Source organism: Primulina tabacum, chromosome 16, assembly GCF_025594145.1.
Source record: "Primulina tabacum isolate GXHZ01 chromosome 16, ASM2559414v2, whole genome shotgun sequence".
Taxonomy (NCBI): domain Eukaryota; kingdom Viridiplantae; phylum Streptophyta; class Magnoliopsida; order Lamiales; family Gesneriaceae; genus Primulina; species Primulina tabacum.
The window spans coordinates 26,535,658-26,548,406 of record NC_134565.1 but is presented as its reverse complement, the minus strand read 5'-3'; the positions used below and the strand labels follow the sequence as shown (position 1 = coordinate 26,548,406).

Sequence of the window (12,749 nt, the reverse complement as noted above, 5' to 3'; positions counted from 1 at the left end):
TCCACAACATATTTAATTAATGCAATTAAAATATTTAATTAAAATACAAATAGAATTTAATAACTACATGCATGTGATTCGCGTGGACCTTTAAATTTTCGGGGCGTTACAAGAACCATTCTCAGCCAGATCCTATTGAGACTGGTCCATCAATGTAGAAAGCTAAGGGACTCCTGTGGGTACGCAGGAACTCGGGACTTCTCCCCTCTGCCAGTGCCCCAAGTTTCAAACCTAGGCCAGGAAGTCGTGACAAGCCTTCCCCATAAAATAAAGCCCGAGAAGAGAAGGTTAGGGGAAAATCCCCTTCTCTGGGTGTAAACAAGATGATTTCAGGAGGATCTACTGATGATGATTTCAATCAAGCACGGAAGGCATGGAGCCGGCGAGAAATTTTGGGAGTGGACAACAAAAGATGGCAATATGAACCAATTATCAGTTTTGGCCACTAGGAGTCACGTGCGTTAGTTTACCACATAATGACGTCTTGGTCATCAAAGACAAGATTGTCAATTATGATGTCAGATGGGCGTTTGTTGATTCAGAAATTTCAGTTAATGTTATATTTCAAGAAGTCCCTGACCAAATAGACTTGAAGGATTACATTGTTGGAATATTATAAGTTTCAAAATTTGGCAATTAAATCCACAAAAGAACTGAAGAACCAAACTAATCAGACATAATCAAGAGATTACAACTGAAATAATATTTAGAATCGATGACATAAAGTTTAGTAAATGAATTGGTAATTAGAACTGAAGACTTTGCTTAACTGAATTGGAAAAACCTATCTTTGAGATAGAAGGGGAGACGTAGGAGTATTTGAAGTCTTTGAATATCCATAAAAATCTTGTGTTATAGTTTATTATCTATTCAGTTTTCACAGAACCTTACACTTTGATAGGATCAATTAAGGGATTTTAAGTATTTAGAAAGAGGATTGAATAAACATTTAGGATTTTTGATTCATTTCCAAATATGAATTAGTTCTTTGAGGAACTGATTCTAAAACTTTTTTGTCGATATAAATTAGTCAACTGTTAAAAGTGAGGAAAAAACTGAAATATAGATTGAATACTGAGGGATGATATAATGTAAAACTGACAATATAACATTTTCATGGATGTTCGGAGACTTCAAATGTTCCTACGTCACCCCTTCTATCACGAGGATATGATTTTACTAAAAGACTTTGATATTTTACAATAGATTGTAATAATCCACTTCAGCTGGTCTTACACACTGCCAAATTAAAACTCTCAACACTTATACAGTGATTAACTGAATAGCTCTAACTGGTATTCTGAATGCTATGAATAAAGACAATGAATTTAGAGCTTGAGTGTGCAATTAATAAACTGAGAAAATACTCGAGAAATGTATCGCAACTGATTGAAGATTGTAGCTTGACTGTTTTGTGTGTTTCACTAGCCTTCTTCAACTGATTCGATCAGCTATATATAGTCTTCATTCATTTCAACGTGTGCTAGATGATAAGGTGCTTTAGATATAGGAAGAGTGCCCAACATCAACTCAATAGAAAATTCCACCTCATGATCGTGTGGAATGCCAGAAACGTCTTCGGAAAAGACACTAAGAAAGTCTCAGACAATATCAACATCTTCCAACTTTTGACTGATAGGAGCATGTGCTATAGTTACACATGCTAGAAATGCTTGACATCCACGTCTCATAAGTTTCATCGCACATAGACAAGAGATAATGTGCGGTATTTTCTTGTTCCTCGCCGCCTCAAAGATAAAAGATATCCCATTAGGCGGTCGAATAGACACTGATCGCTGACGAAAATCAATCGAAGCTCCATTCGCTGATAATCAATCCATACCAAGAATGATGTCAAATTCAGGCATAGGCAGCACAATAAGATCTGCCCGACCCACATCTTTGAATAAACGAAGCTCCAGGTCCTTGACAATTTTAGATATGAAAGAGTGTGTAGCTCTCGAATCTAGCAGTGTATAGGTTGCTACACCTTGAATGATAATCCTCCCTGCGGCGAAAATGTTTTTTAAATCTTTTCGTGTTGAAGCTTAAGAAATTTCTATCATTATTCTCTCAAAGTTATGTGAAGATTACGCGTTGAACTTAAGCATTTCTTGAAAAATTTAACTTCAGCCCTTCAATTTTTCGAAATTTGCTTTTTAGTCCCCAAAGTTTTCGAATATTAGCAATTTTGACCCTTAAATTTTCGTAAATTTACATTTTGGTCCTTAAATTTCGAAAATTACATCTTTGGTCCTCAAATTCTCGGTAATTGCATTTAGGTCCCTTATCTTTTTCGAAAATTTCATTTAAGTCCTTACTTTTTTTCGAAAATTCCATTTTAGTCCTATAACTTTCAAAAATTGCACATTGAACCCTCAAGAATTTTCAAAACCCCTATACAAACCTTTAGTTATGATTTTTCTTAATTTTTGTCCATAAAACTTTCATTTGGAATTATTTCATCCTTTACATAAAATAAGGCTAAAAAATCAATATCAATTCTAATGTTTCTAAAATTATATCTTAATTTCCAACTAAGGTAAAACATGCAACCTAATTTTTACTAGGTTCATCTTGATCCCAATTCAATTCTAATAATCAATTTTAACATTTCATGCAATTAAAAACAATATAAAATGTTAAATAACTAGGTTACCCATGATAAGAGTCGTGTCTAGCTCCTCCTCAGCTTCTTCTGCATGCATAACATATGCTCTTCCCACAGTAGGTGCATTCTTCTTCGGGCAATCAGCAGCTTTGTGCCCTTCCTCCTTGCATATGAAGCATCTAAAAGATCCCCGCATGCACTTGCCATAGTGTAAGCGATTTCACTCCTTGCAAGGTTGCGCCTATCAGCAGGCTTAGGTGCTCCAAGATTTGGTTGCTTTGGTGGTCGTTGCTTCTTGACTTGTCCTTGGGGTTTTGAGGCCCTGTAGATCTAAGAAGACCCGTATATGGCTTTTTATTTGGCTGATTATTATTTTGGTGATGTTGTCTCTTGCGCTACATCTCAAAATCGATGTCTTTCAAAGATGGATCAGATTGAAATGCATAAATAGTAGCAGTAGCATAATCCAAAGGACGCATCATCATCACGTTATGTCGTATGGTAGGTCATAGACCATCCATGAAGTGCCTCGGCTTCTCCGCAGCATCTCTCGCAATAAGGGGTACAAAGTGACAACCCCTATCAAATTTCTTCACAAACTCAACAACAGAAGTATCTCCCTGACGGAGAGTCGTGAAATCCCTCTTCAGTCGCCCTATAACATCCGCAGTAAAGTACTTCGTATAGAAAATATCCTTGAAACGAACCCATGTAAGTGTGGCGATATTGATACCATGCTCCAATCCTTCCCAACACAAAGAAGCGTCATCTCTAAACATGTACATGGCACATCTCACACGGTCGACATCTCCCATATTCAGATAACGAAAGTGCACCTCGAGTGCACGAATCCAAGCCTCGGCAGCAAAAGGATTGGCAGTGCCAGAAAATTCCTCCGGCGCTAACCTCCGGAACTGATCATAAACATCCTGCTGTGGCCTAGGTGCTTGCTGAAACTGCTCAAAGAAACGAGCCATCCCCTCCAAAGCACGGGTAGCAGCATCCCCATTAGGAGGTGGGGGTGCATTAACGTGCTGATCCTCAACATTTTCGGTCTGCCCTTGGGAGATAGGTGCGCGTCTAGGAGGCATAATATTTGAACGTTTTCCCAATACTAACGTAACCAACATGCATTTAAATATAAGTTTTCTAATCATGTATCATATTTTAATCCATTTAGCAATTTAAGCATATATCTTCAAAAAGCTAGTAAACATGTGACGTAAACATATAATTCATGTAATCATGCAGGTAACATCATATAAATCATATAAAGCATGTAAACTTACAGATTGAGGCTTGACGAATGAGTTTCCCGGCACTGATGGTGGCACAACCCTTTACAGAACCATTGCTCTGATACCAACTGAAACATCCACTACTCGTTTTGCTAAAAAAGTACTAATTTTTTTTTAACTTCCTTCATTCGGCCGAACATATGAAAAATAATTAAAGTATTTTTGACACTATTTTTAAAATAAAACAACCAACTATTATCTGAAAATCAAAGGAAATAGTTTGAGTCATAAAATCGTTTAAACGTTGGCATATCCTAAATTAGCAAAATTTATAAAACTAAAACCTTCTCAAAAACCACTCATAAACATAAATAAATAGTCGTAAAATCTCTAACATAAATCATAATCGTAAATGTGGAAGATTAGAAGCGCTGGTCCTCGGGTTATGTGCACCTTCAGTCCAGTCAGATCAACCCTCGAGACCTCCACTGCCATCAACTTCAAACTCACATGCATCGATCACACCTAGTGAGTCTAAAGACTCAACACAACATATTCTTGATAACAAATAATACGTATAAAATCACATGCAACAATAAAAATACTTTTACATAAAATAACATTTTCATGACATGCATAAACGTAAACATTTTTCATATCATCGTCGACATATTCATATTCATGTTCATCATAAACATATTCATATTCATATTCGTTGAATTCAGATCGTTGATTGTGACTTTCGTATTCGTATTCGTATTAGTATTGAGCGATGGAACCATCTACACACAATACTCGGCGGCGGAGACATAACGACACTCTTACCCGCCAATTGAGCTTTGGCCTTACGTATTTACATATCATCGTATCATCGTATTAGTAACAATCCCTTCACATCCTTCAACATTTCGTATTTCCATCACTTTATAAAAGCATGCATAATAATATCATTTTTCTTTTAAACCAAGCATGCAACATATCTTTTAAATGTCCATATTTAAATCATAAAAATCCATAAACATTTCAACATATAAAACAGCATTTAGGGCACTGCCATGACGTTTACTAATTTCTAGATGTAAAATGACCGTTTTACTACTAGACGTAAAATTTCACGAATTTGAATTATTTTTTAATTTCATTGACTCTAACATGTCCCAATTAATTATTTAAGCTTAAATTAAATTTCTCATAATTTTATTTAGCTTAAATACTAGACTTTTCAATTATTCCTTAATTAATCATTTTTAATACGTTTTAATTCCGAATTAATTCAAACTTTAATATCAAATTTTAAAATTAAAAACTTAGACATTTTATATTATTTTATCCCTCGTGAACCACGACTCGACCCTCGTGAGCCATGTTTCAAATTATTTCAAAGAAGAAACCCTAACCGAGCCTATGCACTACACCTCGAGCCAACTCCAATTTTTATCAAGCCATGCTCGAACCATCATGAGCCAACCTCGAGCTAGACCCCCTATGGACCCTACTGGACCCTTAGAATCCTTAGGACTTGACCCTAGCCCCAAAAACAAACCACAACTCAAGTGCATGAAGTGGCCGAGAACTCCTAGTTGACATGGACTCTTGAACTCGCGCCTAGGACCTAGCCAACTGAACCAGACCCTGAACCAGCCCCTTGTGCACCATCCTAGGATCCTAGTGAGTCGACCTAGCCCAGCCCAGAGCCCCCTGGCCGAGCCAACCTTCCCTGCGCAAGTTGCACACCTGTGCGCCTGCATGTGCTCTCGGGTTCTAGGACTCCTCCCCAGCTCTCGACTCGAATCCTAGCATGGCTAGGACCCCTTACCTCACCCCTCACGGACCCTATCTAGCCCTGGCCCCATCTGAGACCAAGCCTAGCCACAACTCCCTAAAAGTCGAGCCCTACAAACACCATGACCGAAAAGTGGTTCCAGCTTGATCGTTCCTTGTTTGCAGCGTGATTGGTGTGTGTCTAAGACCCTGAACTTCGTGTAAAACCTGTCCCTGAACATCCAAATACATGGCAGCCCCTTTAACAACATAGTAAACATGTTTTTGAATCAATAATCAAGAGTTTAACCCATACATATGCATAGTTACAAAAATAATAAGTTTTGTGCCTTGTTTTCATTCAAAACATCATCAAATAAATAGTATGATGTAATAGATGTTTAAAGGAAGAATATGGCGTGTCTTTGCGTGATTTACGCATGAAATAACATTGACGATTGAAGAACGACGACGAGGAGGACCTTGGCTTTGGAAAAACCTTGAAGATTTCGAACTTTTCATTGATTGATGCTTGTGTGTGTGTGTCGTGTATTGAGAGAAAGGGTTTGGGAATTGTTGGGGAAGGGGGCCGTGAGTTTTAGTGAGGGTTAGGGTAGGTTTTTTATATTAAATAGTTCAATAAACACTAATCAAGCTTAGTCCAGTAGGGGAGTTAATTAAGCCCATTAGTGCTTAATTAAAATATTTTGTTTAATAAAATTTGTGAAACTATTAGTCGGGTTGCCTACATATTCGTATTTTGCTGAAATTCCAACACCGATAAAATTTACGTCCCGACGTATAAAATCACCTCAAAACTCATTATTTCCAAAAATAAGAAAAATAATCAACCATATTTTAGATAATTAAAAATAATTATTTAATAAAAACATTTTCCATTTTTCAGCACTCGGCCTCCATTCCTCGATCGCAACTCGAATAATCCTTAAAAATACATTTTAATGCATATGAGTAGAAAAACTACTAAAAATCATATAAACTTATCACATAACAAATTTGACAATTAAAATCAATTAATTAACCATTTTTCATATTCCCTCAAATTTGCATGCAGTTGAATTACGTCGTCTTAATTTTGGACCTTACCTCGTCATCACATAAACTCCTATGGAATTTCTCGAATTTAAATTGCCACAACAATTTGTGGTATACAACATTCATCCCCTATACTTGTATTTATATCCCACAACTGTCGTAAAGTACATAGTTCATTCCGTTTCGGCTCCAGGAAAACTCTCATAGTGGCAGTACCACAACCTCAATTCATTTGTTCAGCTTGATTTTGAAACTGCTGATGACTTCACCATCACCACCACTATTTTTCTGGACAAAAGTCCGCAGGCAACCATTTATTATACGAGGAGCAGCCCCATCACAGAAACGTTTTGCAAGGTCTACAGCCTTCAACATAGATACAAACATGTTCAGTACAAACAAGGATTTTCTCGACTAAAGTATCATAAGCTCACTCAAATTATTGATACCTAATTGCAACTTAGTGCAAGATGTTTCATACAAGTGCATGAGGTATTTTAAGAACTTTCTTGTGAACACTTGCTGTGAGCACGCAAAAATTTTCCTCAAAGATTCACGAATATAAAGACGGATAACCAACCTCGTTAATGACTATTTGATGCCTTGTCCCAAGAAATGAAATTTCAGACATGGCTAAGTGAAGAATGGAGAGCTCCAGAATTCTACCAGCGGGTTCATTCTGAATCAATTCAACAAAATGAAGAAAAATGGCATTAACGAACAAGTTATCAATTATTCCACTATTGACTAATAACGTCAATACCTAACATAATTCAAACATTCTCAAATTGACATAGGGAGGTCATCCATTTCCAGAGTCATCAAACATAAAGTTGCACGAGTGAAAGATACTGCAGGTTGTACCAGAACAAGATGCTGATAAGCATAAAAACTAGTCGGATGTCCAACAGTAGTCAGCAGATTGAATGATTCTTTTGAATTCATTTGATTAGCTTCCTGGGAACTGGCAAAACTGCATATTTCTAATCATCCTATAAAAGAGTCCTGTAAATTGTGGTTAACTCAAATATGTAAGTTTTAGATGAATACATTCACGTTTTCTTTTACTGTTGTTGATCTCACACAAGATCATTCTTAGTCAAAACATCACAGGTATCAAGAGAGTTGACAGCAACCGTATGGAAGTGTCACAACTAGCATGTGTCGGCTTTTAATTAGAGAGGAGCAGAATTCACAATGTCAAAAGGTAATCTATCAATTAAACATCGATTGCGTTGATTATTTGTCATTAAAGTGTGAAGCCTCACAACTCTGAGGACCTTCTCAAATTTTCATGATGAGATTAAAGTGGTGTAATGGTTATGTAATGCTAGGAGCAAAGTTGGTGGTCATCCTTACCTACTTGACAGATAAATATAATTGAAGGCGAGAACTAACTAACTACAGAAATACCATTCCAAGTTCCAGAAGAATAACAGCGAACAAAAAATTTGAGGAGATTTTAACAGTTGATGTGACTTTCCATCATTTCTTGGAGACTAAAGATAGAAATAATGCGGGAAACAATGCCAAAAAATGCAGACATAAAGAGCCCACGGTGTATTCATGTGAACAACTGTGCAATGTTACACATTTCCAAGCAATAAAGTTTATCAAATGTCTTTAAGCCCCAAAGATTATGTTAGCATATACATAATTAGTAATACCAACATTTCCAACAACTTCAGAAAGTATTTCTCAAGCCCTATATTTTAATGAGGATATTGTAAATTGCCAAGAAAAACCTATGAATATTAATGAGCCACATTGATATATGTATGTTAAGAAAAATAATACATTAAAATTAGCATTAAATTTAATCCTTGTACATGCAGTAGTTTAGTCTGTTAAAAACATATTGATCACATGCTACACATGAAACTTCTTTGTTAAAGAATAATGGAAAAATCAACTCGCTACTAATATCAATTTGTCAAAAAGGGGTCACCGGTCACGGAAAAAATTCATCTTATTATTAATCTCAATTCAAAAATACTGAAAATATGATTTTCTAAGGCTATGGCTTTGAATAATAAATCATGTAACTTATTCATCCTAGTATAAAGCTTTGACAACTTCTAGGGCAATATATCCCTCATCCTTTAGTTATTTTTTCCTGATGATCCTATCAACACCAACGAGTGCGATCGATATTGGGGATTAATGTTGAAGTTTACCTTTGTTTCTAGCATTTAGAGGTTACATACATCTTCTTTCCATTGCAACGAAGATGTTTACTTCCACTTTTAATGTAAAGACACTTTCATGAACATTAATTGAAATTTAAGCTTTGTAAGACTATCATGATTCCGAGACTTCTTGCAATTGAGTTCATTTTTGTATATTGAACTAGAATTGTCCACCGTTGTGTTTTGTGCTCGGGATAGTTGTTGAAGGAGGAAAACAAGATAGCCCTCATCGCCTCCTCAGGAAGTCAATGCTTAAAGTACATGTATAATATCGTCACCTTGTGGAGGTTGTTTCTCGAACGTAGGGAATCCCCGTGCAATTACAATTGTACACAGAAATATATGCAATAACTAAGTAACAATAGGAATGGAAAGTCATGGGCAAATCTAACCTTCCAATTAAGGGGTGCAACTTCCTCAATAGCAAGCACGTTACTGTCCCACTTCTCTACGACCGCCACCAAAAGTTTTCGAGTGAAGCTGCAGCACAGAGAGAGTTATATATCCAACAAGACTGAGATAGCATTCTGAGACCCATTTCAAATAGGTAGCAAATCATGCAACTAAATCTACAATATAGTGGCCTACCACAAAATTAATTTGCTGTACACCAACTTTGGGGGTGCTGAAAGAACTTCCGCTTCTGAGATAGAGAATCTGAGCTGTTAATACATGCTCTTTCAAGAAATATAATGGCCATATAGAGATCAGGTGTACAAAAGTGCATGAGAAACACAAACAAACTAATGCAGACATGAGAAACCTAATGACACAAAGACTCCATATACATCCGGATAAGTATTGAGTGCCCACTCATTATGCTTGTGATCGTCATAAAATTACCTTGAGACAACATTTAACATTTCTTGTTTTCTGTTTTAGCTTCTTTACAAGCTAATTAGCTGTTTGTAAATGTTCTATTACTTTCCTTACCGAAACCACAAGAACCATCGAGCACTCCACATATGTCACAGCATATGTTAAGCAGATATTGCTCACACCTAAATGGCCATCCAGGTAATTCAAGAAGTTCAGGTTCTAAAATATGAATCGTAGTTAAGTAAAATATTTGTTAGGTAATAATCCAAAAATAAGAGCCTCCTCCCAAAAGACTATCCTTCTCATAGGAGCGCCTTCAAAAAGTTTCCGTGACTCCTAAATTGCTCCGCTATCGTCAGTGAGTCAAGGATAGCCATTTTTCGGGTTCATTCCATTCTATCTATTTTCAGAGGACAGCAGAATGTTAGAAGCTCAAATCCAAAATCTCGGGCTTCTAGACATGAGAGCTTGCTAAAATTTCTTGACCACTACACAATTCCACTGTATCAAAATTGTGTTCTTTTGGTATATATTTTTAAGGAGTGACGAGAGATAGATTTTGATTTTCACTAAATAAAATAAAATTTGGAAATTTACATATCCACTAATAAAATATTCTGAAGAGGAATTGAAGTACCATTGTCAGACTCCTTTTGATCAATTCTCAATAGTTCTTCAGCTTCTTCAGTTGTCTGAACAGTGACCGGAGGACCTCCAAAGCTCATGTGATCGTACGTCAGTATAGAAGCTTTGTCAAATTCATACCCAGATTCTACATGAGTTAAGCTCATATTATGCTATGTTCTCCAATTAAATGCAGTCATAAAAAGAAGTCTGCACTACCTCTTCTGGTATTCAATCTTTTCTCAAAGAGGCGAACTGGGTCGGACCCGTCTAAACAAGCAGCATACAGAATCATCCTAAGACATCAGTAAGAGACCCGGTCAAGTAACAAAAACTTTGAAGTTGCCGAAATTAAAAGAAACGGGAAGAATTCAGGATAAAGCGTTACAAGGCGAGTTCCCTGGCGGCTCTGGGGCTGCAAAATCTGCCGCTTTTATCAATTTTGGGCAGCATTTCTTTAGAAGTAGAAGTTTCGGTAGGAGATGAATTGTAAACAGCTTCACCAACAGTCAGGGCGTAGGGGCGGAAAAGACATGTCTTAAGCAGGCGGGAGAACTTTGGGAAAGAAGAGGAGGAGGATAAAGGATGGTTCCTGAGGGGATTGGAGATGAAATTGATGTGGGTTTTAGGAGACAACAGAAACGTAGAAGAGGAGGAGACCATTACAGCCCCGGCTGCTTCCATCCTCGCCAACTGCAAAATGCTTATCTTCGAGTTACAAACCTATTCCTGAAACAGAAAAATACACGACGGATTATTGATGAATTAAATAAATAGCTCAATTCCTATATAATTCAGCCAAAAAATGGATTATATCCCTAACTTAAATTACTTTAAACTCCAATTAGTCTTATTAAATAAAATAATAAAAATTTAAATAATTATAATTATTTAAAAAGTTTATTATGATAAATAAGTATCATATGTTTTTAATTAAACTAAATTGAAAAAACAAATTATACATTCAGATATAATATATTTTCAAAATTTTCTAAAAGGCAAACTTACAATAAGTCACTACTTCCCTTCTCAACTTTCTCCTTACTCCATATCCCTACAATTCTTTGTTTCAACTCCCTAATTTTCTAAAATTTCACAAATGACCCTTATTCTTCATATTTATGGTACGTGTCATTGTTATACCTATCGAGTCTGTTCCTGAATACATATAGTCCCAAGACATTCAGCTGCGCAGGGTTTCCAGCCTATATACCATTATCAAATGATCGATTTTTTTATTGGCACATCATGCTTCCGTATAATAAATTGAAATGTTTATCTTTTTGACCAGAATTTCGTCGGGTTATATCCACCGGGTTTTGTAGACTGCTCCTCACAGCCTAACCACGCAGTCGCAACCGATGGTTCCTGATGCAGATTCCTTCAACAGCACTTAGCACAACCCTGTTTCATTTTCTATCTCAAAGTATATAGTAAATTAGTTCAATTTGAAACTAATACATGAGAGGGGCAAAAGCCTTGGTTCTTTTATCAAACATACAAAATATTATTACATAGTAACCTCCTGTAGAAGAGGAGAAACTTGTTTAGCTACTTATAGCAGCCGAATATAAAACCCACATAAACTAGAAAGAGAAAATATTACAAATGATTTTGAAAAAAAACCAAAAGGTTGAGTGATGATTTCATCTTCCTTCTGTCTGATTATTTATAGAAGTCCCTTGCGGATTTGTATTGCGGACTTCAAACTCTTGCCATAACTTTTCTTTAATGCCTTCAACTGTAGTTGGCATAACTTTTGAGTGGGTTTGAGGAAGTGGTTGAGTGATCCCTCTTCTTTTCTTGAATTGTCTTTTTCTAGATTATCAATCTAGAAACAGCTTGTTCTTCTGCTTTTATCTCCTGGCATAAATAGTATATATGCGTCTGGATTATGTCAGCTGATATTTCATTTCCTGCTTCCTTTAGCCGTTTGTAGAAAGCTTTGAAATTTACCAGCCGTTTTCTTATTCCCTTTATGCATCTTTTAACAACCTTCAAATATGTATAGTACATTTTCTTCAGGTTCCGACTTTGTTTTTGTGTAATTTACTGGTTCTCATTTACTCTTTATTTATAGGTGTAATTAGGTCCAAGTTCTCTTGTTCATTTAGTGAGTTAGTCACATGCCCATTATCTTTTGTCGGGGAATCTTTAAGTTTTGTTATCCCCAAGAAAAGTGATTAGGATCACATGTCCACTTATTTTGTCGAGGAATCTTAAACTTTTGATGTCCCCGAGAAAAACGTGATTGTGGTCCTTCACCACTTGGTCCTGTTTCTGCAAGATACTTCATGTTCGGTCTAGGTTTGAAGCCCTTGCCAAATTCTGGCTCCTTTTGATTTGGGCATTCTGGACAGATTTGTTCTGACCATCTTCCCACATGAGCCATGTTGCAGAATTTCCGACGAGTTTCTTTACTCTCCGACAACTTGCTATTCCACAAAAGAT

The 12,749-nt window shown here is 36.4% G+C and overlaps 1 protein-coding gene across 1 annotated transcript; it reads right to left on the bottom strand.

Moving 5' to 3' along the window:
- Positions 1–6,724: 6,724 nt before the first annotated feature.
- Positions 6,725–11,047, bottom strand: LOC142529483 (uncharacterized). The gene is made up of 7 exons (XM_075635028.1): positions 10,687–11,047; positions 10,518–10,594; positions 10,312–10,446; positions 9,444–9,498; positions 9,248–9,335; positions 7,247–7,345; positions 6,725–7,032 (listed from the first exon to the last, which is right to left on the bottom strand). The coding sequence occupies exons 1-7, from the start codon at positions 10,980–10,982 to the stop codon at positions 6,895–6,897; spliced, it is 888 nt and encodes a 295-aa protein (XP_075491143.1). The 5' UTR covers positions 10,983–11,047; the 3' UTR covers positions 6,725–6,894.
- Between the last annotated feature and the right edge of the window lie 1,702 nt (positions 11,048–12,749).

What these genes read in the sequence shown, in the direction of transcription:
- LOC142529483 (XM_075635028.1), bottom strand. Translation starts at nt 10,982, where the DNA reads ATGGAAGCAGCCGGGGCTGTAATGGTCTCCTCCTCTTCTACGTTTCTG. An exon ending in AAGATTGAATACCAGAAGAG is followed by an intron (nt 10,447 to 10,517) that starts GTAGTGCAGACT and finishes TAACTCATGTAG; the next exon opens with AATCTGGGTATGAATTTGAC. An exon ending in TCAAAAGGAGTCTGACAATG is followed by an intron (nt 9,499 to 10,311) that starts GTACTTCAATTC and finishes TCTCTATCTCAG; the next exon opens with AAGCGGAAGTTCTTTCAGCA.